Below are 27,885 nucleotides of genomic sequence, written 5' to 3'. Positions count from 1 at the left end.
AAAAGTGGGGCACGCTTGGGCTCCACAGAGGAGGACGCTGAATGGCGCTGGCTCCCCATGATCACCTGACTACAAGCTCAGGAGGCTCTAGATAGCAGTAATCATTATTGGCATGACAGGTCGAGCCTCGCTGGCCATGATCTCTCAAGCCATTTCAGAGGACAACTGTGAGAAAAACGCGGAGAGAACTAGGAATGCTGAGAAATAAAGGTGGGATCAAAATGGGATAAATGTCTATTTGTTTTTATTCCACCACCACCCTCTTCCAAGAAATCCTCAGTCACCCCCATCCTCAAAACACAGCAAGGGAAAAAAAATATCAATAGGACTGTTTAGGAAAAAAAACTGATTTATTTGTCAGATAACTGGACTATAAAAGCCAGCACTAGAATAACACGTTTCCTTTAAATAACAATAGGATTAAAATAGAGCTGTCTCACATGCATTCCTCCTTACCTCTTTCTGCAATTCACTCACACCCAGCATTTAAAAAATGACACTTTGTTTATATAGAGATTTTTTTCCCACACACACACCAGCACAGAACTTTTCAAAGCACAAAACTTCTCAAAAAGGGTGAGTAGAAAACAGTGCAAGCCTCTTAGAATTTCCCTGCAGTTCAGAGGGCCCTAAACCGGCCCTTCCAATTTCTAAGCAGAAAAAGACAGGCCAGAGCCTCAAGGCAGGATGTGGCCTTTCCTTCCCAATGTACAAAACCTGCCTGCCCGGAGAGCTTAAAATGAAGGCCATTTACAAAGGCACTGCATACACCAGCCTCAGAAACCAGAACAGGACTGATGAAAAGGCACTGCTAGGAGTATGCAGACTTTCCCCACTCCATTTCTGCAAAGCTTTTTTCAGTGTCCTCAAGTCCTGACCTCTGTCAGCAATGTTTCCTTTCTTGCCTTTTCCCTCTCTTCTTAACAAGGGGAAAAAGCTCAACTACTCATGTGCACAGAAAAGTGGGGGAACATTGGGCACATAAAGACTATGTTCATCCTACACTCCAACAACTGGCACATAGTGAGCATAGGAAAGTAGGCTACCTTGAAGGACCATGGCATTGGTATAAATCAGTGGTCCCCAACCTTTCGGGGCATCGGGGTGCGGGCCGCGCCCACGCATCGGGCCGCGCCCATGCATCGGGTCCCACCCGCGGGCCGCGCCCGCACATCGGGCCGCGCCCACAGGGGCGCAGCCGGCCCTGCTTCCCTCTCCCCGCCCTCCCGCAGTAAGAAGCTTCCCGGGCCGCAAGCTTGCGGCCTGGGAAGTTTTTTACTGTGGGGGGGGCGGGGAGAGGGAGCCGCGGCCCGGCGCCATGGCCTTCGCGGCCCGGCACCGGGCCGCGGCCCGCAGGTTGGGGACCACTGGTATAAATGATAGGCCCTACTCACTGTGGTACATGCTCATTGGGTCAGCATCCTATTTATCAGGTAGGCCAGGGGTAGTCAAAGTGCGGCCCTCCAGATGTCCATGGACATCTGGAGTGCCACACTTTGACTACCCCTGAGATAGGCACTATGTCAGTCAGCACAGCTGCATAGAAGGTTTCCTATCCACAGAAAGACTATGAACAATAGAGGGCTGTTACTGGCCACTGAGCTGTCATCAGAGAACTAGGAAGAGGCCCTTGTGATGCTACAGATACTCACCAGGAAAACTGTATAGACAAGTTAGCAAATATTTCTGAGGGCTCTGACAATCCCAAGACACATGGAAACAAGAATTTACCAACTTAATATTCATAGAACCTCTTGCAAAACAGTAGGCCTCTGCCCCCCCCCCCCGCCATACACACACCATTAGTTGCAGCATCCAACATGTCGAAAAGAGAGGCCTCAGGAATCCATCAATAGTTCAAAAGCACAGGGTCCTACATCACCCCAAGTTGTTGGAATGTTGCCTTCTAAATAATTTTAAAAACTCCAAAATTTCCAACTCTGACATTGAGCAACACTCTGGGTATTGAGAAACCCTGTGCACCATTTATGTCCAGAAGACAGCAGGTGAGAGGACAACAAAGATTTTGGGTACACCATAGCACTGTCACACTCCGGGTCTTGGGCCAAAGGCAGGAAAGTTGTCAGATAGCTTGCCACAGTTCAGGTCAAGAGTATGAAAAGTCTTGCTGCATATGTCAGTCTCTCTCCACAGCATGGCAGGCATAAACTCCAGCAAGAGAATTGCAATGGGACCCTTCTCAGCTGCAGAGTTTGGTAACAAGGTGGAAAGCACAGACACCCAATCATTCACGAACAGGCTCAGTTGCAACCAAGGAGAGGTCTTGTCAATACCCGCGAGGGCCTCTTCATACAGCATAGACACAAAGGATTTCATTTACAATAGAATCAACCTGGTACATCACAAATGTGGAGTAAAAAATGTGGGGATGGGGGCTCCCAATGTGCTGGCTAGCTGCACTGCAGAGGTGGCACTAAGAATAGCCTAAATGACAACTCCAAAGAGAACAGAAGCCCCCACTGTCCAGAATTTAAAATAGCAGGTGTATCCCAGCACTACAACCCAGATTTTCAATGGCACTGGCCAAGCAGAGCACTTGGGATATACACAGCAAAAAGAAAAAAAATTGTCTCATCTTCCAGGATGAATTTCCGATGGTTAATTGAGGCCTAGCCCCAATCAGAGGCTCCTTCAAGAAGGTAAAGTTAGCATGGTCTCCTCTTGGAATGGGGTCTGACAAATTCAAGATGTCGGCTGTTACCATCTGCTCTTGCTATACGGAGATGAGGCCTGAAGCAGAGATAGAAATTAGGTCATCAGGTTTTATTTAGTAAAAAGGTTTTTCTTAAGCACAAGTAACTACAAACTAACAAAATGAGAGAGTGTGTGTCAGTAGCTGCCTGCTTAACTGGGAAGAGCAGGGAATATTTGTTCCTGTAACTATGTCCTTAGGAGGGGATTTAAATCCTGCAGGTTACTCCTACTTGGAATCTACAGACCACATTACTTCTCCTTCCACCCTGGAGGTTTGAAGGTGTACAAATCATGCGTAAGTCTGCATATTCTCAAAACACACTAATCTCTTCCCAACAGTCAGAACAGTGTTACCAAAAGAATTACAGACTGAATGGGAGTAAACATATAAGATATAAATAGGGTGGGTTTTTTTTAAGCCCAGAAAGATAGATTTGAAAGCTGCAATCCTAAGAACACTTTCCAAAGAATCAGCCCCAATTAATAAAATTTGCTTTACTTCTAAGGAGGCATGCTTAAACTGTCCTCTCAGTGTACTATTTTCCACTAGAACAGTTGTGTTACTCTGTTGTTTTGACAACAGACTAGTTGATTGCACTGGAACAAAATTCATCTGTTGCCTACCACCTACTACCCAACTCCACTGCTTAAACTAGCCAAAGTCTTTGATGCACCTGTCCACTCTTTCCATCCTTCGGTGTCACTGGCTGCTTATTTTGTGAAAGGTAGGCATCTTCAGCACGCAATGTGGAATTAGCACTGCCCATCACTTGGCTACTGGTTGTGGCACGTGGGAGGATAACATCATAGGTGCCTTCCATCTATAATCAAGGCAGAAAAAGATAAACATTAAGTTCTGGGCCATAAGTGTGGTTAACAGAAGGGTTTTTAAAAAATCCAATCTATTTAACAGCCAGTAGAAAATAGACATGTGTTTTCCTGATCACCTGATAAAACTGCAGCCCTGGATCACTTACCTTTTTAAAATTAACACATTCACTGCCTTTCCCCATAGCTCACCTGGGAATCAGCTAGAGTTGCCAGGCATTGCCAGCAGGAAGCCAAGGGTGCATGGGGAGTGGACATCAGCAATGGTATGGCATGGAAAGTTACACCTCTCCAAGATCCGGCAGAAACTCTCACTAAAGCCCAATGTAAGAACTATTAGTTCCATTCCATTTGGGGCCTTAGGAACAGACTTGTGTGCACTGCAGAGCAATCTGCCAACAAGATGTCCAAGTACCTCTTGATTCCCAACGGAGCTATAGAGAAAATAGCTGAATTGCAGCAGCTATTGTCATGGTGCTGATATTTTATTGATTGATTCGATTTATATCCTGCCACTCTCCGTGAACTCGTGATGGGTTACACAAACACAGATTAAAAGATTAGAGGTAATGTCCTAATATGGCTAATTTTAAAGCATTAGGTGGGCCTCTCTAGGGGCCCAAGCAAAGGATGTGCTCTTTCCCGTCTCCTAGATCTCAAGAACTTGAAGTACACCTTGATTAGGCCACATGACCAAAAACTGAACTGTCTATCTCAAGGTTACCTCACAAGTTTCCATGGCAGAATGGGGATTCAAACCTGGTTCTCTTAGATCTCAGGCTGACACTGTAACCTAGCATTTCTCAACATTTTTATCATTGAGAAACCCCTGGAACATTCTTCAGGCTTCTAGAAACCCCAGAAGTGGTGTGATTATGCATAATATAGCTGGGAAGCCATGGAGCCCTTCCCACCCCCTCCAGGCCCATCATTCATTATTTTGGGAGGGAGGTCAACATAACTATATCACCCAATAAATACTTAACAAATTTTAAAAATATATTAAAAATTAATTAACTCCCACCCATTCAGGAAACCCTTCCAGGGCCATCAAGAAATACCTGTTCTATCCACTATACCAGGGGTAGTCAACCTGTGGTCCAGGATCAACTCTGCTTAGCAATGGGTACCTGATGAGATCAAGTTAGCCTGGGCCATCCAGGTGAGTGAAGGCAGCTTTCCATCAGAAATAGCACTTCCTAGATTAGAAAGAGGCCAACCACTTCATTTGATGTGTCTTAGAATTAGGTCTCATTCCACCTAGAGAACGAAAGGAGTTCTCAAAGACCTCCCTAGTAAATAAGGACACAAATTTACACAGAAAATCTGGGTTTGATACTTCAGGCAACTCTTTGCTTTGTCAGGCTGCCTAACTTTTCCCAATAAACAGCTAGCTAATGGAGAGTCAGTTTTAAAAGCCAGTCACACAGGAAGCTAAGCTGCACCCCAAAATCTGGACAAGAAGGGTTAAAGGATAAGACAAGCCAGCACAACTGCACACTCACTTACAGGTCCTTTGTGCATGAGAGCCATCTCTGTAGGTTGGTACACATTTGTCAGTAGCTGCCCATTGTATCCACTGTATGGTGACACGGGTTTTTTAGCTGAAAAATAGAAACCAGAGGACAACAACATTTAAATATAACAGCTTAACTGCTTTCACAGAAAGTCTATATCTGGATAATATGTAGTAAGCTACCAGAGAACAAGTTACAGGGGGGAAATGGTGGGTGTACTGTTTACCCAAGCCTTCAGTTAACACCTTGAAAGTAACCTCGTGGTAAATTGTTCTTTTTTGACAAAACACAGAGAAAAGTTACACTGAAACTTTTCCCTGTCAGCACTTAATCTCCTTAATAGTAGTAAGCAGTGTGTCCCAAATATAGCCACTTTTCACTTACCTTCTATAAGCAAAAAAGCACCTGGAGTAGAAGAAATACATGCATTTTGACACTGAAGATTATTATTGATATATATGTTTTATCTATAAAGTTTTTTCACATGCATATCACATGCATGGCCCTCCATGCATGTGATGTAGCAGTGCACAGAAATCACCCTTCCCCCACTCCTGTGGTTGCCCTGGATGGATGGCAGCAGAAGGCTTCCCGCCACTGCAGGAGAACTGTCACTTTAGTTTGACTTCACAACATCTCCTTCCAAAAATCAGCTACTCTGAAGGAAGCAAATGTAATTGTGAATAAACTAAAGATAAAATATATATTTGGATGGCATTGCCATAAGTCCCCTATTACTGGAGAAGAAGACCCCCCCAAAAAAACTCTGAAAATATTGGGGAGGGGGGGAGAACAATCTTTCCCACCAAAGTCTCAGGCCTGCATGGAGCTGAGGAACGAGCATGTCTGGAAGGGATCATTACAGAGTAGAACTCAAAAGAATGCAGGACAATCCTATTTAATCCTCTTGATAAAAACCCTGCTTTCTTACCCCTCCATCCATACAACAAGAAAGGTTATAACTGTGCTCTGAATTCCTTTCTCTGAGGCCTAAGTTGGGTGCCAGCCTCCAGGTGGGACCTGGCTACCCTAGGCCGAAGCAAGGGAGGGAAGATGTGGTCAGAGAATATGACGGCCCTCAGATGTTATGGCAAGCCCATTTCCCCCCATCCCAAGAATGGTTCAACAGTGAGGGAAAAGGTCTGATTGCCCCCAAAAGGACAACTGGGGCTGAGGTGTGGGTGCCATAGGGTTACCTTCTCAATATCATTAGTTAACTGAATTGTTAAATTGTGATGTGATTTGCCTAAATTCAGTTCACAGAATCAGATGATTAAGCTGCATGGGGAAAGGATGTTCTACAATTTCTCTAACTTTTTTCAATAAAAACTTTATACAAGCTGCATCAGTTTTCATCTTCGTTTGTGGTTCAAGGTTCATACTTTAAAAAAACATTAACGCAACACCAGTAAAGGATACCCCTAAATTAAAGTCCAACATATTTACTTCCTTATTTTACATTTCTACCCCGATCTATATCTAGAGTGATTCCCACATTTAAATTTGGATTCCAGAGTGGTGGCTTTTTTGTCTGTCTGTTTTGGGTTTTGTCTGTATGTGTGTGTTTTGAAAAACAGGGCCCCATGCCTTTAACTTGACACATACAAATTAAACATGGGAAACTTTTCCTAGCATGGACTTAATTGACAGGGAAAACTTCATATGTTGAATGTCAAACTGGAACAAAACTGATTGTCATGTGAATTTTTCACATTTTGACTGAAAACATACACCTATATTTATTTTATCAGACACAAACATTATACTTGGGAAAGTACCATCAGATTCTCTCTCCAGTATCTACTATGCTTCATTTCACATGCCTCTAGGAATCTTCAAGTCTTCACCATTGCTCCCAAGAAAGCTTTATGAGGAAAAAGCAATTTCTCTGTATGTTTCACACTGTTACTTTCTGCTAGAAGCAAAGTGAAAAGCACTGACTAACCAATATACCCAAGCATAAGAGCCATCAAAAGTCTGCCAGAGCTTTTGTTTTTTTATATCAGCCATAAATCAAAGACTTGTTTTGTGAATAACTGCAGACAAATTAGGATTTAATGAGCAAGAGACCTTTAATGAGTCAAAGGATCTTTGCTAAACAAAGGAGTCTGCTGGGGTTTGTAGAACTCAAGAGACAAAACATGTGTCATGAAAGTCCTAGTTGTCATTAAGTTACATATGTGGAATTAGCCAATAAAGTTTTTTCCTTATGAGTTATGAGACCATCAAAATTATTTATCATGTGAAATGGAAGTCATCATGGCTTAGGGCACAGCCTGATAATCAGCAGGAAATGGGCAGGGAGAAGGGACATCAGCAACCTTGTCTCTTGTGGGGGACACAAGGCAACCTACCAGCTGCCAACATTACTAAAATGTGTTATTTTTACAGGCGCTAGGCTTGTGCAAGGGAAGTTCTTGCCTTTTGTGCTATCTAGGTCAATTATTCACAGGGCTTTCCAGCTGTTCTGAAGTTCATTTGACAAGTTGTTTTTTTTTTTTAACTGCACCTCATGCCACATTCCACTTGGTGCATTTCACGCTTCCCCTCCAATCTGCACCATTTCCCCCCACATTCAGGTTCAACCATGTAGTGAGTCCACTTTCCCACTGGGATATCCAAGAGTGGATTTTCTAGTTTTTTCCCTGAGAAATGTATGCCTGACACACAGCCTTCCTTGAGCAGGTGTAGTTCCTCCATTGCTGTGCTCTGTGCTTTTCTTGGCAATTTCTTTTTATTTTAAGTTAAGGGAACATGATACAGTTGGATTTCTTTTTAAAAAATGAATCGAAAGAAGCATTACATTTTTTAAAAAACCATCAGAGACCCCTTTGTATATAGCATATAGCAGGGGTAGTCAAACTGCGGCCCTCCAGATGTCCATGGACTACAATTCCCAGGAGCCCCTGCCAGCATTTGCTGGCAGGGGCTCCTGGGAATTGTAGTCCATGGACATCTGGAGGGCCGCAGTTTGACTACCCCTGGCATATAGGCTTCAAGCTGCAATTTGGATCAGATAACTCGGCCAGTAAGGTGCTCAGTGTTGTGAACTTATGGCTAATTGGTCTTTATTTTTTTCTCTCCCACAGAGTTTTTTTTTAAATAGCTATACTGGAATTTCTATTTTATACAATCATAGAGCTGGAAAGGTCCATACCGGCCATCTAGTCCAAACCCTTGCTCAATGCAGGATCACTCTAAAGCAGGGGTAGTCAAACTGCGGCCCTCCAGATGTCTATGGACTACAATTCCCAGAAGCCCCTGCCAGTGAATGCTGGCAGGGGCTGCTGGGAATTGTAGTCCATGGACATCTGGAGGGCCGCAGTTTGACTACCCCTGCTCTAAAGCATCCAGAATAAGTATCTGCCTAGCCACTGATTGAAGACTGCCAGTGAAAGGGAGCTCACCCCCTCCTTAGGCAGTCGATTCCACTGCTGAACTATTCTGACTGAATTTCCCCCCTGATATCTAGCCTGGACCGATCTACACATAATCAATTACAGCAGGGGCTATCCTCTGCTGCCAACAGGAATATTTCCCTGCCCTTCTCTAAGTGACAACTTTTCACATACTTAAGTACAGCAATCATGTCCCCTCTTAACCTCCTCTTCTCCAGGCTAAAGAAGAGTCTCTCAGACTTTCCTCATAAGGCTTGATCATCCTCGTCACCCTCCTCTGAACCCTCTCAATTTTGTCTACATCCTTTTTGAGCCCCTGTTCCACTTGCTTTCCTGCCAGCACCCCTGACTTCCCACCGCCCTCTGGGGGGTGCTGCCAGAAGCAGCTGTGCAGTGCCATGCCGAGGGGGAGCCCCAGCCATGGCGGCTGCTGGAGAGCACCAAAGGTGAGCCGGTGGCAGAGTGGCAGGGCAGCCCCCGAGGCAGTAGCCGGGGAGGAGAACGAGGACGAGCTGCAGCCCAGTACTGACTGATCCATGGACCAGTACTGGTCCCTGGACCGGGGGTTGGGACCACTGCTTAAGATGATAGACAAGGGTTCTGCAAGCTCTCCAGTAAATCCTTTGAGCACTCTCAGGTGCACACAATCTAGCCCAGGGATCTGAATTTGTTCGGTACAGCCAGGTGCCTCTTGGCAACCTCTCTGTCCATGTCAACCCACCACCAAGACACTATACCTTGCCTACTACCATTCTTAGATGTGTCCATGTACTTAGTACACAAAGTACTTAGCCTTTTTGCTTTCTCTTTCTCCTCTGACAGAGCTTCTCCATCACCACCCAACAGTGAATCAATTGCCTCAGCTACCTTATGTTTGCTCCTCACATATCTTAAGAAGCTTACCTTGTTATAGTGAACTACCTTAGCTGGTCTCAGCTCACTCCCAGTTTTGGTTTCTCTGATGGTTGACCTACTGTGCTTAGTTAACCTAGTTTCTATAAATGATATTTGTCCATCATGAATTGCCTTGACCAATCTTCCCCTTCTTTGACTGGCCAGAATAAAGCTATCCTACTCCATGTGAATGGCATGGCCATTCTATCACTCACAAAAGCAGACCTAAACAAGATGCTGTCCATATTAGCAGACTAAAATGAGCTCTCAGTTATAACAAAACTAAAATAGTGGTTTTCAGTGACTCCAGAACCAAATATAGTTGGACAGCTGAGAACCAGAACATTGATCAACACCTACTCTTTAAATAGTAATCAATTTCCAACCCTCTTTGTCCTGGCAGGCACACCTAAAAGCCACCTGAATGTCCACTTGGTGAACAGCTGGTGTTATCTTGAAATGTTTATACTTTAGATGGGGACAACTTGTGGCTCCTGCTATCAAGACCTTTTTAGGCAATTGTATGGGGTTGAGATTTGGGGGATTATCCTAATCCAGCTAGACACTAGCCAAAATACCTTTGTTAGAAAAAATCTGAGGACTTTCTTGGGGTCCTCCAGTAGCACACTCAAGATCAAAAGTTGGGCTCTTCAATTTCCACCAGTGCCCATCTAAAACAGTTGCAATTTTATTTTAAATTGGCAAATGGGCAAATGTGTCTGAAATACAGTTGGTCAAATATGGACATCAGTTGTATTTGAAGGAGAATTACTGGATTAAGTCTTAACTCCAGTTTTCCTTAGAAGTTTTTAAAACTTCGGACTTCATTAGTTCCGGCAAAAAGGAGGCAAGTCATGACATCCATTTAATTCAAAGCTCCAGGTTCAGCCAAAACCATTTCATGGTATCTAGTAGATCTTTCTGATGCCTCCTAAGGAGAACATTCACAAATGCCAGGTCTAAAACAATGCCTTATGCCAATCTTTCGGGCAGATACAACAAAACTCCCTCAGATCTGTACTTCTGCCCTTGTGCTCTTAATCAGATTGAAGATCTTCTTTACTATCTTTTCTATACGTTATAGACTACACTAGATCATCCCACATTCCTTTGGAACAGTAGAGAACCAAAGAGCCGGTTGGTGTAGTGATTAGGAGTGCAGACTTCTAATCTGGCAAACTGGGTTTGATTCTCCGGTTCTCCCCCACAAGCAGCCGGCTGAGTGACCCTGGGCTTGCCACGGCACTGATAAAGCTGTTCTGACTGGGCAGTAATATCAGGGCTCTCTCAACTCCACCCACCTCACAGGGTGACTGTTGTAAACTGCTTTGAGACTCATTCTGGGAGAGAAAAGCGGCATATAAGAACCAACTCTTCTTCATCATTTTTTCACTAGCGAATACAAATTCATCCACCACATTTAGGATTGCCTGCTTTATACTATCATCCATCAAGGTAAGGAAACATTTAGTGTTTGCCAATTTATATGTTTTTATTCCTTTTATGGCTAAATTTACCTTACATTTTTATAATAGTATTTACCCTGCATTTTATTGTTATTACTGCATGTTAGTGTTGTCTATTGTACAAAGTTAAGGGCTGCGAATATAAAACTAATAAGTTACTACTAAGTAGTGAACCTCTCAGTGAAGAAAAATCCCAATTTTTAAAAAAAAAACGGTTATTTAAAAAATCAAATTTTCAAGCTATCATTTAGGGTCCAATACCTTATCCAGGCTGTTGCTTCTACTGACAATGGAATCTATCAATGCATTTTTAGAATGTTTCAATTCTCATGATTTAATTGCAGTTTAAATTTTAATGGCAGAAAGTGAAGAGGAACTAAAGAGCCTGTTGATGCGGGTGAAGGAGGAGAGTGCAAAAGTTGGCTTGAAACTCAACATCAAGAAAACAAAGATCATGGCATCCGGCCCTCTCAATTCATGGCAAATAGATGGGGAAGAAATGGAGATAGTGACAGATTTTATTTTCCTGGGCTCCAAGATCACTGCAGATGGGGACTGCAGCAAAGAAATTAAAAGACGCTTGCTCCTGGGGAGGAAAGCTATGGCAAATCTAGACAGCATCCTAAAAAGCAGAGACATCACCCTGCCAACAAAAGTGCGTTTAGTCAAGGCTATGGTATTCCCAGTTGCAATGTATGGCTGCGAAAGTTGGACCATAAGGAAGGCCGAGCGTCAAAGAATTGAGGCTTTTGAACTCTGGTGCTGGAGAAGACTCTTGCGAGTCCCTTGGACTGCAAGGCGAACAAACCGGTCAGTCCTAGAGGAGATCAACCCTGACTGCTCTTTAGAAGGCCAGATCCTGAAGATGAAACTCAAATACTTTGGCCACCTCATGAGAAGGAAGGACTCCCTAGAGAAGAGCCTAATGCTGGGAGCGATCGAGGGCAAAAGAAGAAGGGGACGACAGAGAATGAGGTGGCTGGATGGAGTCACTGAAGCAGTAGGTGCAAACTTAAATGGACTCCGGGGAATGGTAGAGGACAGGAAGGCCTGGAGGATCATTGTCCATGGGGTCGCGATGGGTCGGACACGACTTCGCACATAACAATAACAATAACAATAAATTTTGAGGCAGGCCCATGATTGGGGAAGGGGAGGGACCCAGTTCATAATAACAGCATAACTACAAGATGGCACATGTTGCTGATTTTGAAAATCTAAGAGAGATGAGGGCTCTTCTTCCTAATCTCCAAGTAATCATATTTTGACTCCATAGCTCTGCAGATGATAATAAATCCAGGAATTCAATTTGTTGTCATTCACATCAAACTCCTAATTGCGTATGAGAAGCACAGACATCAAAATGTCCTCCTAAGCACAAAGAATACATTTAAATATTTGTTTCTCTGATCACTTTGCACAATTTGAGCAAGGCATCTTCTTTTCAAGGCCTCTAAACCCTTGGATCCAGACTATTTAGCTGCTCAGACCTAGCAAAGTATATGCAAAGTAAGCATGGTCTCAGAGCAGGGTATTCTGCTCTGGTTAAGCAGCTCTAATTAACATTAATTAAATTGTAAAACTGATGAAAAGAAAGCTTGCAATGGCCACTGGCTATATGCAATAAACTGTACAAAATATGATCAAAAGAAAGGCAAAGTAAGAAAAATCCATTCAAAAGTAGAGGGGAGTAGAATCAGTCATAAGATTATGTCTCAAAGAAAAACATTTGATAAGTCTGTCTGTATCCAAGCCAGCCAGCTTTTGAGGGAAGTAAGCAACAATCAAACCCAGAGTTTGAGATAGTGCCACTCTCATGCATACTCCCATAGTATTGGAACCCACCCCCACATGCATTGGTGTGGTTTTTATCATTCATCTTTAAGAAGGAGCAAAAAAGTAGCAAGACAAGTCTGCCTTTATATTCTCGCTAAGCCTAGATTAATATCCACTTCTGCCCAAGTGTGTCACTTGTGCATCCAAGACTGCAGGAAGAACTTGGACATTAATCAAGCAAACCCACTTTCCTAGAATTTGTTTAAATGAGCCTTGCAGTCTTCATAGCTAAAGAAAAGTACACAACACAATTTCAGAAAGTACAACACAGAAAATCACTTTTATTTCATGCAAGACACAGTTCCACACCCATCACCAATGGCTTTGGCATAGCTCATGTGTTTCGACCTACCTGAAGATGGTTCATCCATTGAGAAAGCTTTGTTCTCCACAAACATGCTCTGGGACTTCTGCTCCTTGAGGATTGTTTCATATCCGACTCCCCTGGTAGGGTAGACATCATCCTCCAAGGACTCCTCTGGTCCTGGTCTGATCAACTGAGAAATCTCAGGGATGATGTAAAAGAAGACAAAGACGCAGGCATTGGAGACAAGAGCAATGGCCAGTGTCGGGTCATCCCAAGATAAGCTACTTTCCTGCTTGTTGCCATAAACATACATGACAATCCATACTACCCAGATGGCCATCGAAAATGAAATGGTGAGGAGGATGAAGACAGCATGTTTCCTCCAGTGCTTATACCGGCCAAACAAGACAGGCCAGGTGGCAACAAAGCTAGCCACTTGCAAGAACATGACATAGATGAGTGCCATGACGAAATCCATATTGTCCACTAGACAGGGGTCTTTGGATGCACCGTTATTCCTCACTACAGTAATAATGAGCCACTCAGCATTGATAATCACTTCAACCAAAACAAGAAGCATAGCCACACCAAGGGTAACCCATCCCTGGGGACCTTGGTTCCGTCGAACGAGGAAATTCAGGCTGAGGGAGTGGGCCACCAGGCAAGAGAAGCAAATAGCAAAGAGAACACCAAAGAGGAAACGCCGTGAGGCACAAGTTGAAAAATACTGCTTGACAATGAAAGTAAACGTCAGGCAGAACAGCCCAAAGGTGCCTAACAAAAAAAATACTTGAGTCCCTATTAAGCTTTTCTTTCTGTGGTCCTGGACAAAAGGTGTGCTGGCCACCAAGATAACAGTGAGGACAAAGCTGGTCACAACACCAAAGCTAGCCACTGCCTCCAACACGATGCCCCAGGCTGCTGAGAGGTCACAGAGGTTGTAGTAGATGGATGGAAGGTCATTACCACACCCTGGAGGAGGGGTATCTTGAGCCAAGCACACTTTAACAGGAAGTGCTAGGAGCCAGAGGCATAGTAGTAGCATCCTGGGCGTCGCTGCCATTTGCGAAAGAAAGCAAGGATTTTTCGGCACTTCTGGAAAGAACTAAAAAAAAAAAAAGAAAAAAGAAAAAAAAGGCCAAGGTTAAGAACTATCAACAAAAGGGAATTTGCACCATATTGTAATCTGGCGAGCCGGGTTTGATTCCATGCTCCCTCACAAGCAACCTGCTGGGTGACCTTGGGCTTGCCACGGCACTGATAAAGTTGTTCTCACCGAACAGTAATATCAAGGCTCTCTCAGCCCCATCTACCTCACAGGGTGTCTGTGGTGGGAGAGGAAAGGGAAGGCAACTGTAAGCCACTTTGAGCCTCCTTTGGGTAGAGAAAAGTAGCATATAAGAACCAACTCTTCTTCTTTCCTTAAACTGGCTGCATTGGTCTACCTTTGCCTCAGAATGATCAGTATTGGATCTCTATGTCTAGAATAATCCACAGTATAAGAATCAACTCTTCTTCTTCATATATATGCTTCTCCATATTCTCCTCCAGCTCAAACTGCATTTAAACTGAAAGAATAAGAGCACTTTCTTTTTTATTAATTTATTTTATTTATGCCATTTATTCATTGGCCCTTCTTGCATAGCAAGCTTGGGGCAGTTTTCCACATTTCAGTGGTACATATTTAATTCCTTAAAAGCAACAGAACAACATTCCATATTAATATGCATTAACACCTATTAATTGGAGATATGAAGAGAACGTTTCATGCAAAGATGGGTATAATAAGGGACCAAAATGGTAGGGACCTCACAGAAGCAGAAGAGATTAAACAAAGGTGGCAAAATTATACAGAAGAACTATACAAGAGTGAGCTTAACATCCCTGATGACCACAATGGGGTAGTTACTGACCTGGAGCCAGACATCCTGGAATGTGAAGTCAAATGGGCCTTAGGAAGTCTGAGCAACAATAAAGCTAGTGGTGGTGACAGCATTCCAGTTGAACTATTCAAAATCTTAAAGGACGATGCAGTAAAAGTGCTACACTCAATATGCCAGCAAATTTGGAAAACTCAACAATGGCCACAGGATTGGAAAAGGTCAGTTTACATTCCAATCCCAAAGAAGGGCAATGCCAAAGAATGTTCAAACTACCGCACCATTGCACTAATTTCTCATGCTAGCAAAGTTATGCTCAAAATCCTACAAGCTAGGCTCCAGCAATATGTGGACCGAGAACTTCCAGAAGTACAGGCAGGATTTCGAAGAGGCAGAGGAACTAGAGATCAAATTGCCAACATACGCTGGATCATGGAGAAAGCTAGGGAGTACCAGAAGAATGTTTACTTCTGCTTCATTGACTATGCTAAAGCCTTTGATTGTGTGGAGCACAACAAACTGTGGCAAGTTCTTAAAGAGATGGGAATACCAGAGCATCTTATTTGTCTCTTGAGAAATTTATATGCAGGTCAAGAAGCAACAGTGAGAACTGAACATGGAATCACTAACTGGTTCAAAATTGAGAAAGGAGTTCGGCAAGGCTGTATACTGTCGCCTTGCCTATTTAACTTGTATGCAGAGCACATCATGAGAAATGCGGGATTAGAGGAGTCACAAATTGGGATCAAGATTGCAGGGAGAAATATCAACAACCTCAGATATGCAGATGATACCACTCTAATGGCAGAAAGTGAAGAGGAACTAAAGAGCCTGTTGATGCGGGTGAAGGAGGAGAGTGCAAAAGTTGGCTTGAAACTCAACATCAAGAAAACGAAGATCATGGCATCCGGCCCTCTCAATTCATGGCAAATAGATGGGGAAGAAATGGAGATAGTGACAGATTTTATTTTCCTGGGCTCCAAGATCACTGCAGATGGGGACTGCAGCAAAGAAATTAAAAGACGCTTGCTCCTGGGGAGGAAAGCTATGGCAAATCTAGACAGCATCCTAAAAAGCAGAGACATCACCCTGCCAACAAAAGTGCGTTTAGTCAAGGCTATGGTATTCCCAGTTGCAATGTATGGCTGCGAAAGTTGGACCATAAGGAAGGCCGAGCGTCAAAGAATTGAGGCTTTTGAACTCTGGTGCTGGAGAAGACTCTTGCGAGTCCCTTGGACTGCAAGGCGAACAAACCGGTCAGTCCTAGAGGAGATCAACCCTGACTGCTCTTTAGAAGGCCAGATCCTGAAGATGAAACTCAAATACTTTGGCCACCTCATGAGAAGGAAGGACTCCCTGGAGAAGAGCCTAATGCTGGGAGCGATCGAGGGCAAAAGAAGAAGGGGACGACAGAGAATGAGGTGGCTGGATGGAGTCACTGAAGCAGTAGGTGCAAACTTAAATGGACTCCGGGGAATGGTAGAGGACAGGAAGGCCTGGAGGATCATTGTCCATGGGGTCGCGATGGGTCGGACACGACTTCGCACATAACAATAACAACAATAACACCTATTAAAACAATCAAAACAACTCATGGTGTGTTCAGCTTAGGTACTGTTGAGGTAATTCTGATTTTAATTCCTGATCTTAATATTTGGAAGTTAGGTGTCCAGGGGGGGTGGATCCCTCTGGAAAGGAGCTCAGCAATGTCCTGGTGTTATTATCACAGGAGTCCATTGGTCCCAACCAAATACCTGGCAGAAGAGCTCTAATTTGCAGACCCTGCAGAACTGAGTCAGCTCTGACAGGGCCCCTCAGCTCATGCCACCAGGCAGGGCCAGGACAGAAAAGGCCCTGGCCCTGGTTGAAGACATATGTACTTCTCTAGGGCCAACAATCACCAGCCTGTTGGAACTGGCAGAGGGTATAGTCAGTCAAGCGGTCCCTCAAATACCCTGGGCCCAGACTGATATTAACCTTGAAGGTTAATATCAATACCTTAAACTGGATGCAGAATTCAACTGGGAGCCAGTGCAGTTGTCTCAGGGCTACCTGAATATGAGCCCTCCAAGATGTTTGCATGAGGACTCTAGCTACTATATTCTGGACCAGTTGCAATTTCTGGATCAAAGTCAAGGGTAGGCCCGTGTAAAGCAAGTTACGCAAGTCTAGCCTGGAGGTGACCAACACGTGGATCACTGTGGCCAGATGTTCCAGAGTAAAGTAGGATGCTATTAGATTTGCCTTGTGAAGATGGAAACATGCCAGTTGAGCTACCTTCATGGCCTTCATCAGCTGCACATAGTCTGGCCAGGGCAGTCGAGCTTCCTTACCCAGCCCCTTCCTACCCAGCCAAAAGACCTCCACCTTGGAGAGGTCCTTGGAAGGTTGAGCTTCCAAACAACTGGTCAATATTTCAAGGAGAATCCGGCTGGCCATCCATTAGGAAGTAGTGTTGGATGTCATCCATGTATTGATGGCACCCAAGGCTGAACTCCTGAACCAGCTGAGTTAGAGGGTGCATGAAGATGTTAAATCAAGTGAGAGCGTGAACTGCGCCCTGGGGGCCTCCACAAGGGAGCTGGCAGCATCACAACTGATTCTCTCCCATTGTTACCCCCTGCTTGTGACCCTGGAGAAAGGAGATAAGGCACTGAATAGATGTCTCGCATATTCCAGCAACAGCAAGGCGGTGACCAAGGAGCTCATCATCTACCATACTGAATGTTACCATGAGGTAAGGCAACACAAGCAATGCCACCACGCTTCTAGCGTTTCACAGGGCCTGCAAAACAGAGCTCTTCCACCAGGTCTAAGGTTGAGGCCGGTGTGCTAAGGAAGACCTGTATGACCTCCCCTTTCAGGACACAGATATGTATGTGGCAGCCATGGATTTCATCTGCCCCCTCTTCCCTCCCCCCTCTATGAGACTGCATTGGGGGGGGGATGAGATTAAGTTATTATGGATTTGGGTTCCCCCCCCCCCCGCTGTATCATATCTCACTTATTTTATTTTTTAAATTGTATTTTATATTTGGGATTTTAAGGGAAGTTTTATTGGGGTTTTATACAGACTCTGTAACCCACCACAAGCCATTTGGGAGTGGCAGGTAAGAAACTGAAGAAATAAAATAAATAAATAAAAACTAAAAGAACAAAAGGGAATATATCTGCTTTTGAAGATTAAATGACTGGTCAAATATGGTCAGCACCAATCTAGGCACCCTAATAACGGTCAAAGTAAATTTAATGAAAAACATTTTCAGGTTGTATTAGCTTTTCATGAAGGTGAAATATTAATAGTGGGAGACATGAATGGCGTATTAGATACCAAAAAAGATGGATCCAAAAATACTGGTAGGAAATTGCCAAAAATTTTTTTAAATATATGAAGATATTAGATCTGGAAGACATTACTCTGATAAACATCAGTCACCATTTCTGTTGCCCTCCTCTGGACTTGCTCCAGTTTGTCTACTTACTTCTTCAATTGTGGTGTCCAAAACTGAACACAGTACTCCAAGTGAGGCCGAACCAGAGCAGAGTAAAGCAGTATCATCACCTCGCATGATCTGGACGCTATGCTTCACGGCTTACACAGCTCTCCACCATCTGATAAATTAGCATTCTATTTTTCCCATCTTGTTATTCCCCAACAATGCAGGGCTTTTATGCATGCCAGGTTTAACATCCTCCCATCAGCAATTATGGCAGGGAGATTGCAGAAGATTCCTTACATACAGAGACACTGCCCATGTAAACAAAGTTCTATAGAAACCATACAGCACTTTTTTTTTATTGCCCCATATACAATGCCATTCGGGCTAAAGCTCTAGACTCACTCCTAGTTGAATGTACTGGCTACTCTGATAAATGCAAGGTACAGTTCCTTCTCTGCAATCAGCATCCAGATATAATTGATAAAGTGGCTAAATTCTTACAAATGGCGATTAAGCTGCATGAACTTAAGAACTAATTGTCTGTATTCTGATTTGTCTTATTTTTTATGCCAATAAAGGTTGTTGTTAAGTTTAAAAAGACACTATGCTTCTTCTGATACAGCCCCAAATCCCATTTGCCTTCTTAGCCCCCCCGAGTAACACTGCTGACTCATGTTCAATGTATGATTTACTAAGACCCTTAGATCCTTTTTGCACATGCTACTGTCAAGACAGGTCTCCCTCATACTATAATGATGCATTTGATTTTTCCTAGTCAGTAAAGAATTTAACCAATCAATTAAAAAGATTCGAACAAGAACACAAATCAAAAGGAAGCAAAAAGAAACTGAAGGGATTCAGAATATTATGAGTGCAATTGTATCAAATAGAAGTGGAAGATATGCAAAAAGATTAGTTTTTAAAGAAAAAACATTCTGAAAACGCAGACAAGCTGGGCAGGTATTTAGTGCATTCGTTAAGAAAATGAAAAAAAGAAAAATTCCAGGAATTAGAAAAGGTCAACAAATTGTTCATACAATAAAGAGATACAAATAGAAGAGAACTTTTAAAAAGACATTTATACAAAGTAGATCCTATAGAACATGAAGTTTAACAAAATTATATAAAAGACACACCAGTGATAAGAATTTATCTGAACAAAAAAATCGCTTCTCTTTGTTCAGAATGTTTCATTTTACTTCTACATTTTTGCTACACAGAGCCCCACACATTTATGTTCTGATAAAAACATTTTGCCCTTGATTAAGTGAAGTAACTCATAAATTTATGCTGAAAGAAATTCTGCTAGTTTAAGGTGCTACTAGACTCCTGGTTTGTTTTGCTGCGACAGATTAACACAGCTACTCACTGAAATTATCACAAATATGGTCTCTCTAGAATGTATCCTAATTACGCCACTCTACAGAAGGCTCAGCACTTCTGGAGAGGAGGCAGATGGGAAGCGGATGTTTGTAATTATTGTTCATATTCTGTTGTTTCCCCTCACACCCCTGAAAGACTCAGTGAACAAACAATATATCATCTAATATATTGTGATGGTATTTCTGATGACATGCAGTCCCTCTAATTAGCCCTCAGGAGGAGCCCCCCCCCAAGAGCCACTCAGAGGAGCTGGCGCACCATCAGGAAGTACGGGGGGGGACTTGCACTGATTTGGAGGAGGGCCCTCCCCCATGAGGGCCAAGCAGAGGCCCTCACCTGCCTCCCTCCGCTGCGGCAGCCTCCATGGGCAGCAGGCTCCACTGTGGGGGCCTGCGTTTCTCGCCAGCCCCTACCTTCATGTAGGGAATACTGGCAGTCTCCATTGCAAGGGCTCACCTTTCTGGCCACCCCCCTGCCTCCACACAGGACAAGTGGCCTCCAATGTTTCTGGCCAGCCTTCATGTGGGGCAAGGAGTGCTGCCAGGCTCTGCCTTAGTTGCCTGCCACCACGCTTGTTGGGGGGGCCTGCTGCTGGTTCCCTGCCCCTTGCAGTGAGAGCTCACTGGGTGTGTGTGTGGGGGGTGCCTACTGGCTCCTTGTCCCACATGGCGAGAGCTCACAGAATGGGGAGTCATCTGCCATCAGCTCACAGCCCGCTTTTAAAGCAGCTTTAGCCCTAGTAAAATATAAAAGGGTACAAACCATTCCAGGGTCCTTCTGGCTGCAATATCAGCTGCAACTAGCATCCAAGAAAGGAAGGGCCAGGCTGGCAGTTACCTTCCCTACTTCTGTCTGCCAAACGATACTGCAGTCAGCGGCCACTGAGGGAGCCCGAGAAAGGAAGGGCTGCATGGCAATTTCCTTTCATGACTGCAAGCAATACTCACTGAGGGCAGACCCCTGGATGGAAAGCTATTTTGCAAGACAGTTTTGTTGCAGTTTGATCAAAACAAAGATTAACAATTTAGACTTCTCCCCTCCCCCATTATAGCATTTCCCTGGTCAGCCATGTTCCCTTGAGAGAGTATCAGCATACAGACGGCTGGCCTTAGTCTGGTTGCCACTCAACATTTCTTTGTTCCCAGGCTTAGAAAATTCCAGATGACTTCCTAAAGAGGGGAACTGTCACATGCCTTCCAAATTTGGTTTTTGTTTGTGTGGCTGGGATTGTAGGCTAGTCCCCTCTTCCTGGGGCTTTGTTCTTCAGCATGCAAAACTAGTTCCCTCTCACTTTCCTTATTTAGACAGGCAAGTTATAAATTCTGGCATTCACTTTTGTGGGCATGCTCAATTTTGTTTCCTTTATACACATCTACTCTTGGCTACTTCAGGGCCAAATAAAGGAGCCCATACTTTCCCTGTATGTAGCACTCTTTTTTTGCAGATGTCTTCTTTAATACCAGTGCATATGCCAACCAGCAAGCCCTTGAGTGGTTCCCTATGTTTTTCAATTATTGCAAACACACACATACAACAAAAACTATTTTGACAGTCTCTACCAAAATATTTCAAACATTCCTTCTTACCACTGAATTCATTCTCTGAACCAAGTACCTCTGACTTTAACAGGCAGAATGACAACAGCTAAACCTTTACCTGGCACCACATCTCCATGCCATGAGAAACTGCAGCTCTTGACATTTCAGCTGCTGAAAGCACAGGCTCTCCAGGAGCAACAAAAATTATGGCCACACTGTTAAGGATGACAAGTGTGAACAGTCTTGTTTATTTATGCCCCTCCTTTCTTCCAACAAGGAACCAAAGGAGTTTACAGCCACCTCTCCTCCATTTTACCTTTACCACAAGCAGCCCTGTGAGATAGGTTAAGATTAGTGTGTCTGCCTGGTCCAAAGTCACCCAGTATGGTTTTATGGAGGAGTGGGGATTTAAACCTGTATGTCCTAGTTCCATCTGACACTCTAACCTCTATATCACACTGGTTCTTTGGAGGAGAAAATAAGATTTAGTGATCTTCACTCTTTTACTCCAAGCTTAGTTCTATGCAAGTCAATTAGAGAATTTTTTTTCACTGCAAGTTCACACAAATCATTGTGGGGGAACTGTATTTTCTAGTCATCAAGCTCTGATAAACTGTTTATGGCATGAGAGGTTACATTCCCCATCTAAAAGTGATTTTACCCCCCTGCCAAAGCTAAACAGTTCTGGTGGTGTGTAAACAGAAAGAGCTGCCTTCAGGATAGAAATGCCAAACCACCTTGAACAGCTACTCACTGTCAAAGACTTATTGGAGCTTTCATTTATTTGTCATGTGACAGGAGGTCAGTCCAGGTGTCTTGTTTCAGTACATGCACTCCAACTAAAACTCTTCCCTGCAATGTCAACTGGCTGGTCTTGTTATAGTACCCATCTCAAGCCTCACTGTTCAGCCATTTAAAGCACAGAACCACTAAACACATAAATGCATTTGTAAGCAGCTCAGCTTTCAACAAAAAGCACACGTAACACATTCTTTGGTCATAAAGGAAGCAAACAAAAAACACCCTAGCCTAGAGCTCATATATTAACTTTATTTCTTTTTTGAATCATGGTTTTACAGTGCATTGCAGTAATTTGTATGGGGAGAATCACATTCCAGAATTTTGAAGGTCAAGGAATGGCCACTGTAGCCCTGAAGATCCAGTCTACATGTATTTTCTGTGTAGCACACTGTTGTACAGGGGACAATAGCTGCTCTTCACACTCAAAGCCACTGATTGGCAAAAACAAAACAAAAACAATTGTGCTGCACTATCAATCTTTTCAAGTGGCTTTAAAAATCTACTCTTCTAGGAGACATGCGATTTACTTCTTGCTTCCTTCTCGAGGAGGCTCATTCCATCACCTTTCTCAGAGGAGATAACCACAACTTTTTGGGTCACCTACGGCTTCAAGGTCTGACCACATAATCTTCAGTGTACACACTGGCTGCACAGGCGCCATCCCACTGGTCACACCCCACCATGCACGAGGGAAGTGACATTTCTCTTTCCACACTTCAGCTGTATGTAGACTGTAAGCTCAGTATAGATGTGGGTGGTGACTGGACTGCTGCATGTGCAAACTCTCCTGGTGCCCAACAGTCATGAAAATGGATCCCAGTCACAGAACTGGGACTACAGCTCCCTGCTGCCCATTTTGTATTTTCTCAGCATTGCGGTGATCTCTCGAAATAAAACAGAGAAATAACAGAGAACATCATCTTGCGTAACTCCTAAACACTTGTTTCCCTGCACCCTCCAGGAGAGAAGCTGGGGCACACTGACAGAGAATACGCTTTGCCTACAAGAATGTACTAGGTTCAGTACACGGTGTTTCCAGTTAAAAGGATGAGGCTGTACGTGATTAGAAAGATCTCCGCCCAGGATCCTGAAGATCCACTGCTAGTACTGCTCTTGACAGGCCAATGGTCTCAGCAAAAGGCAGTCATGTGTGTGCTCTCTTCCATTTCCTTGCACACCCGAAAGGAGTAGGCTTCCCTGTCACCTCTGGTAGAGCCCTGCTCTACCCCCACATGCTTATGAACAATATCTAATCAACAATAACCAACCCCTGCAGCTGCAGAAGCACAAGTGGGAGTGATTGCTGTACTGACATTGTGGGGTGTTGACATCACTGCTGACTCACTAGGCCATAAATCAGGTTTAATCCTTTCCTTCCTTGGTTCATTCAGAACCACTGTTCATACCATATTATGGTCCAGCATCTGCTAATCCTTCCCATAATCCCCACCAACTCTCTGGATCTGATCTAATCCAGGACCCATTTTTATCTTCCCCTTCCTCTGAGTAAGTGAGGATAAGGTACAATGCTCTCCAACTTTCCATTTTATCCTCACAACAGCCCTATGAGGTAGGTTTTGTGGAAATAGAGCAGTTGTGTCAACGTCACCAAATTAGATTCACAGAAGGCAGGATTTGAACCCAGATCTCTCCAACCCTATAATCACCACACTATATTGGTCAATACTAACCTAGTAGTCCAAAATAGCTCAGTGGTAAAGCACACACTTTGCATGTCAAAGATGTGAGATTCAGCATCTCCTATTTAAATGTATCAAGTAGGAGGACTAGGAAAGACCTCCTTTGCGGAGGAGCCATGGCTTCTGAGAGCAGACAACACTCAGCTAGAGATACCAGCAGCCTGGCTCAGCAAAAGGTAGCTTCACAGTGCCGCATTTTACTCCCAGTTAACATCATGTGACATCAAGTGACTTGCAGAGACACAAGTTGAAGTCATAGGGTTGGGTGCTCCAGCGTCCAAAGCAACCATTCCTGCCCGAAGCAGCCAGTGCCACAGCAAGCGGGGGGGGGGGGGGGCGCTGGTTGTTGCACATACGCAGGTGCACAGCTCTGACATCTGGTTTCTCTACCAATTCATAAGGCAAAGTCTTTAAAAATATATGCATTTCTTTGCTAAATGCCTCCATTTTAAGCACCAAGCATTTGGGTGGATCATATTTCACTGCATTTAAAGATAACAAAATAAGAAGAAGAAGAAGAAGAGTTGGTTCTTATATGCCGCTTTTCCCTACCTGAAGGAGGCTCAAAGCGGCTTACAGTCGCCTTCCCTTTCCTCTCCCCACAACAGACACCCTGTGAGGTAGGTGAGGCTGAGAGAGCCCTGATATCACTGCTTGGTCAGAACAGTTTTATCAGTGCCGTGGCGAGCCCAAGGTCACCCAGCTGGCTGCATGTGGGGGAGGAGTGCAGAATCGAACCTGGCATGCCAGATTAGAAGTCCGCACTCCTAACCACTACACCAAACTGGCTCAGTACCAAACTGGTACTTGACATGCACGCCTTATGCATATTTTGCACTCCACTTTCAAACTGCAAACAGTGGTCAGAAGAGCCATGAACAAACTTCTACCACTGTCATGGGATAGTGGGTAAGCAAGAAGGACTAGGAGCTGGAAGGTCCAGGTTCAAATTCCCACTGAGCCATGAAAGCGGCTGGGCAATTTTGCCCAGTCACACACATTGTTAGTTTAACCATCTCACAGGGTTGTTGTAAGGAGAAAATGGAGGAACACAAAGCAAGGTACACCACCCTGAGCTCCTTAAGAGGAAAGGTGCGATTTAAAAGATACTAAGTAAATAATAAATCAATCACAGGTAAATCTCTGAGGGCAGCAAACAAGTTGCAGAGCAGCCTAATTAGGCTTGAAGGCCCAAGGGTATTTGGCATGATTCACTCTTCTTCAGGAAATAGGCAGCATTATCAAGGTAGCTAAAAGAATCTGTCACAAGAAAGAGGCTTACGTGGCCCATAGTAAACTGCCCAGTAAGGACAGAAGAGGTGGGATTGCAAACGGCAAGGAGAAGTGACTACAAAGAGCAATTATTTCTCTTGGTAAAGACATTTGGAGTGACTGGAAATGGCTTAAGTGCTTGCCTTGGATCAGTGGTTCTCATCCTGGGGGTCGGGACCCTTTTGGGGGTAGAATGACCTTTCATGCAGGCCACAGCAGGGCAAGCAGCTTGGCGGGGGGGGGGCGCCATCCACACAACAACCTTGCGGGGGTCTATCGAGATAGAGCATTCATCTGTCTGGAGCAGCAGAAAACAGCGGGATCAGTATGGTGGGACAGAACTGAACTGAGAAACCCCAGGGGAAAAAAATATATATATACAATCATGAACAATGGATCTTCACACTGTTGGTCAGTTTTGGTTTAATTTCTGTGAAAGAACACTTGCATAATTTTATGGTTGGGGGTCACCACAACATGAGGAACTATATTAAAGGGCTGCGGCATGAGGAAGGTTGAGAACCACTGCCTTAGATCCTAGCAATGCTAGGATCCATGACCCCTAAAGGCGTTATAGTGGAGGGTCACAGCTTGAGTCCACTTGTGTGTATGCTTCCTCAAAAGTAATCGTCACTTAATTCAGTGGCCCTTGATCCCCAGAAAACAGGTATGTAGGTTTTACTTGTTAATTATGCTTTTCTATTATTAAAATAGCAAGAAACAGGAAATGAAAGTCACACATATATACAGAATACAGAAATTAGATGTTGACCGTGAATACAATCAAGAGATGTACTAGAAAGGCCATATTCCCCTCCAAAGTAGAGATCTCTTTCCACACAGATGGTGAGCTCATGTCTTGTTTGCAGCTATTGTGCCCCACAATACTTCTCATATTAAGCCACAACCAATTCCAAAAGGTATAATCTTTTGTGTGTACACACACACACATCAGAAGAAGTGTACTTCTTAGCCTGGAAAGTTTTTGTATCTCCTGCTCAAAATTCCCTCAGCAGCTGACCTCTTACCTATTTGCATAGATAGGGACAAAACAGCAACCATCCCATCAGTTCTTGCCCAATCTTCTAGCATAACCACAAGGTCAAGGTAGGGAAGGCCTTCCCAGAGCCATCAGCCCAACCCAGGTAGCTTGGCTTTCAGCACCCACCTGTTTCACTCCCACGCTTCTTTCAGAATCCATGATGGAATCGAACACCATTTTATAGTCCTGTCTTCCTTCCACCCAAAACGTTGAGGGTGAAGACAAGTGGTTATTCCCATATTACAATAAGTCCAAGAAACAGATTCAGTCAGCTACTATCTTAGTGAACGGGTCAGGGATCCAAACCAAGGTCTTCCAGGTCCAAAACTTAACACTACACCACACTATTGAGCTAACAATTTAGTGTTTATCTACTTTAAGGCAAGTATTTTAAGTCAAACCACTGGAGAAGCCCACCAATTGCATTTTGAATTATCAGGTCCTTTGTCGTTTGTTTGTAAAAAGAAAACAAAGAGAATCGCAGCACCAACTGTTAAAGAGAAAGGATGCCTCACATTTGACTTTGCAAATTTGCAAATTCAAAATCTTATCAAACAGCATGATATTTGGAAGCCCGACTGCGTATCCTCCTGTTTAAATAGCACTCTTCAAAGAGAAGGTATAGCCTGGAAAGAGAGGGGCTTCCCTTCTCCATTTTCATGGGGGTTCTCCTTAAAAAAAAATCATTAAGACTCTTCCGCCAGCCTCAAACACGGATTTTTTAAAAGAATGCTTACATTTGAAAACGCGTTCCTGAATACACGCGCTCCATTTCAACAACTACAAGTAATCATTCAAGCACAATAATTTGAAGGGCTAACGTAAGAGTTCCCTCGAAGCCCAGACTGCAAAGACGAAAAGGGAATTGCAGCGGAAAGAAAGAAAGAAAGAAAGAAAGAAAGAAAGAAAGAAAGAAAGAAAGAAAGAAAGAAAGAAAGAAAGAAAGAAAGAAAGAAAGAAAGAAAGAGGCTTTTCTTTAAAACCCTAAAGAGAAGAAGTCACGTTTGCGCATTTGTCGGAGTCGCCCACGTCAGCAGCGGGGGAAGGTCTCAAACTTTGGGGAGGAACGGCTGACCACCAGCGAGCTCCACGGTCGGCGCCAGCACTTACCGACCTGAGGTGGAAATCCCCCGGTTCCAGGAGGACCAAGCCAAGCGGAGCGACGCAGGCTGCCTGGGACGCCGAGGGCAGCCAGCACCTGGAGCCTTCCCCGGAGCTGCACGCGGAGGCGCGGGGGAGCAGCCAGCAAGCTGCTGCGCTGAGGGCTGGGGCGGGGGGAGAAGACGGCTCTTGCTTGGCTCGAGAGACGCCTGCTGCTGGCCTTCGGCTCCCGGAGGCTACGAGCCTGACATCACGGTGACATCAACCCCATTCAAGGCTCTTTATCAGGCCTTCGCCCAGCCCCGCGAAGCCAGCTGGCAGGCTCATCAATCACACGCGCGCATCCCCATCCCCCGCCTCGCGCCCTCCAAGCGGGCGTCTCCACCAGTGGCCGCGCTCGCCTGCCGCCCGCCAGCCGAGTTCCGCCTGCGCCCGCCTCGCCTCGCCTCGCCCAGGTCTCCTCGGCGACCTGCTGGTTTGTTGCCTGGCCTGGCCCGCCCCGCCCTCGGCGTCCACGCTTTCTTTTTTGTCCTGCTGCCGGCAGGAGTGCCGCTGCAGCGAACCCCACGCAACGCGCGAGAGCCGAAAAGGAGGTGTGACGTTTACCTGGGCTCTGCTTTCCTCGCGGCTTCATTTCGGAAGAGAAACGGGCGGGAGGGGCGGGGGAGTCTGCGAGGGACTTTAAAAATTACGCTGCTGTGATTGGCTCCGCATTCAGGGCTGGCGCGGGTAGCCAACGGATTCCAATTTTAAGGCATTGCCTTGGG

General features: G+C 44.5%; 1 protein-coding gene across 5 annotated transcripts; it reads right to left on the bottom strand.

Moving 5' to 3' along the window:
* Positions 1-331: 331 nt before the first annotated feature.
* Positions 332-27,847, bottom strand: GPRC5C (G protein-coupled receptor class C group 5 member C). Of its 5 annotated transcripts, none has more exons than XM_077328274.1 (5): positions 27,725-27,847; positions 13,007-14,066; positions 5,053-5,147; positions 3,390-3,536; positions 332-2,751 (listed from the first exon to the last, which is right to left on the bottom strand). In XM_077328274.1, the coding sequence occupies exons 2-5, from the start codon at positions 14,022-14,024 to the stop codon at positions 2,719-2,721; spliced, it is 1,293 nt and encodes a 430-aa protein (XP_077184389.1). In that variant the 5' UTR covers positions 14,025-14,066; positions 27,725-27,847; the 3' UTR covers positions 332-2,718. The 5 variants fall into 5 exon arrangements, with proteins under 5 accessions (XP_077184389.1, XP_077184388.1, XP_077184387.1 ...); XM_077328273.1 differs by lacking the exon at positions 27,725-27,847 and adding an exon at positions 27,132-27,692; XM_077328272.1 differs by lacking the exon at positions 27,725-27,847 and adding an exon at positions 27,128-27,691.
* Between the last annotated feature and the right edge of the window lie 38 nt (positions 27,848-27,885).

Source organism: Paroedura picta, chromosome 3 (genome assembly GCF_049243985.1).
Source record: "Paroedura picta isolate Pp20150507F chromosome 3, Ppicta_v3.0, whole genome shotgun sequence".
Taxonomy (NCBI): Eukaryota; Metazoa; Chordata; class Lepidosauria; order Squamata; family Gekkonidae; genus Paroedura; species Paroedura picta.
Note: the sequence above shows the minus strand (reverse complement) of the source record. Positions and strands in the feature narration are given on the sequence as shown.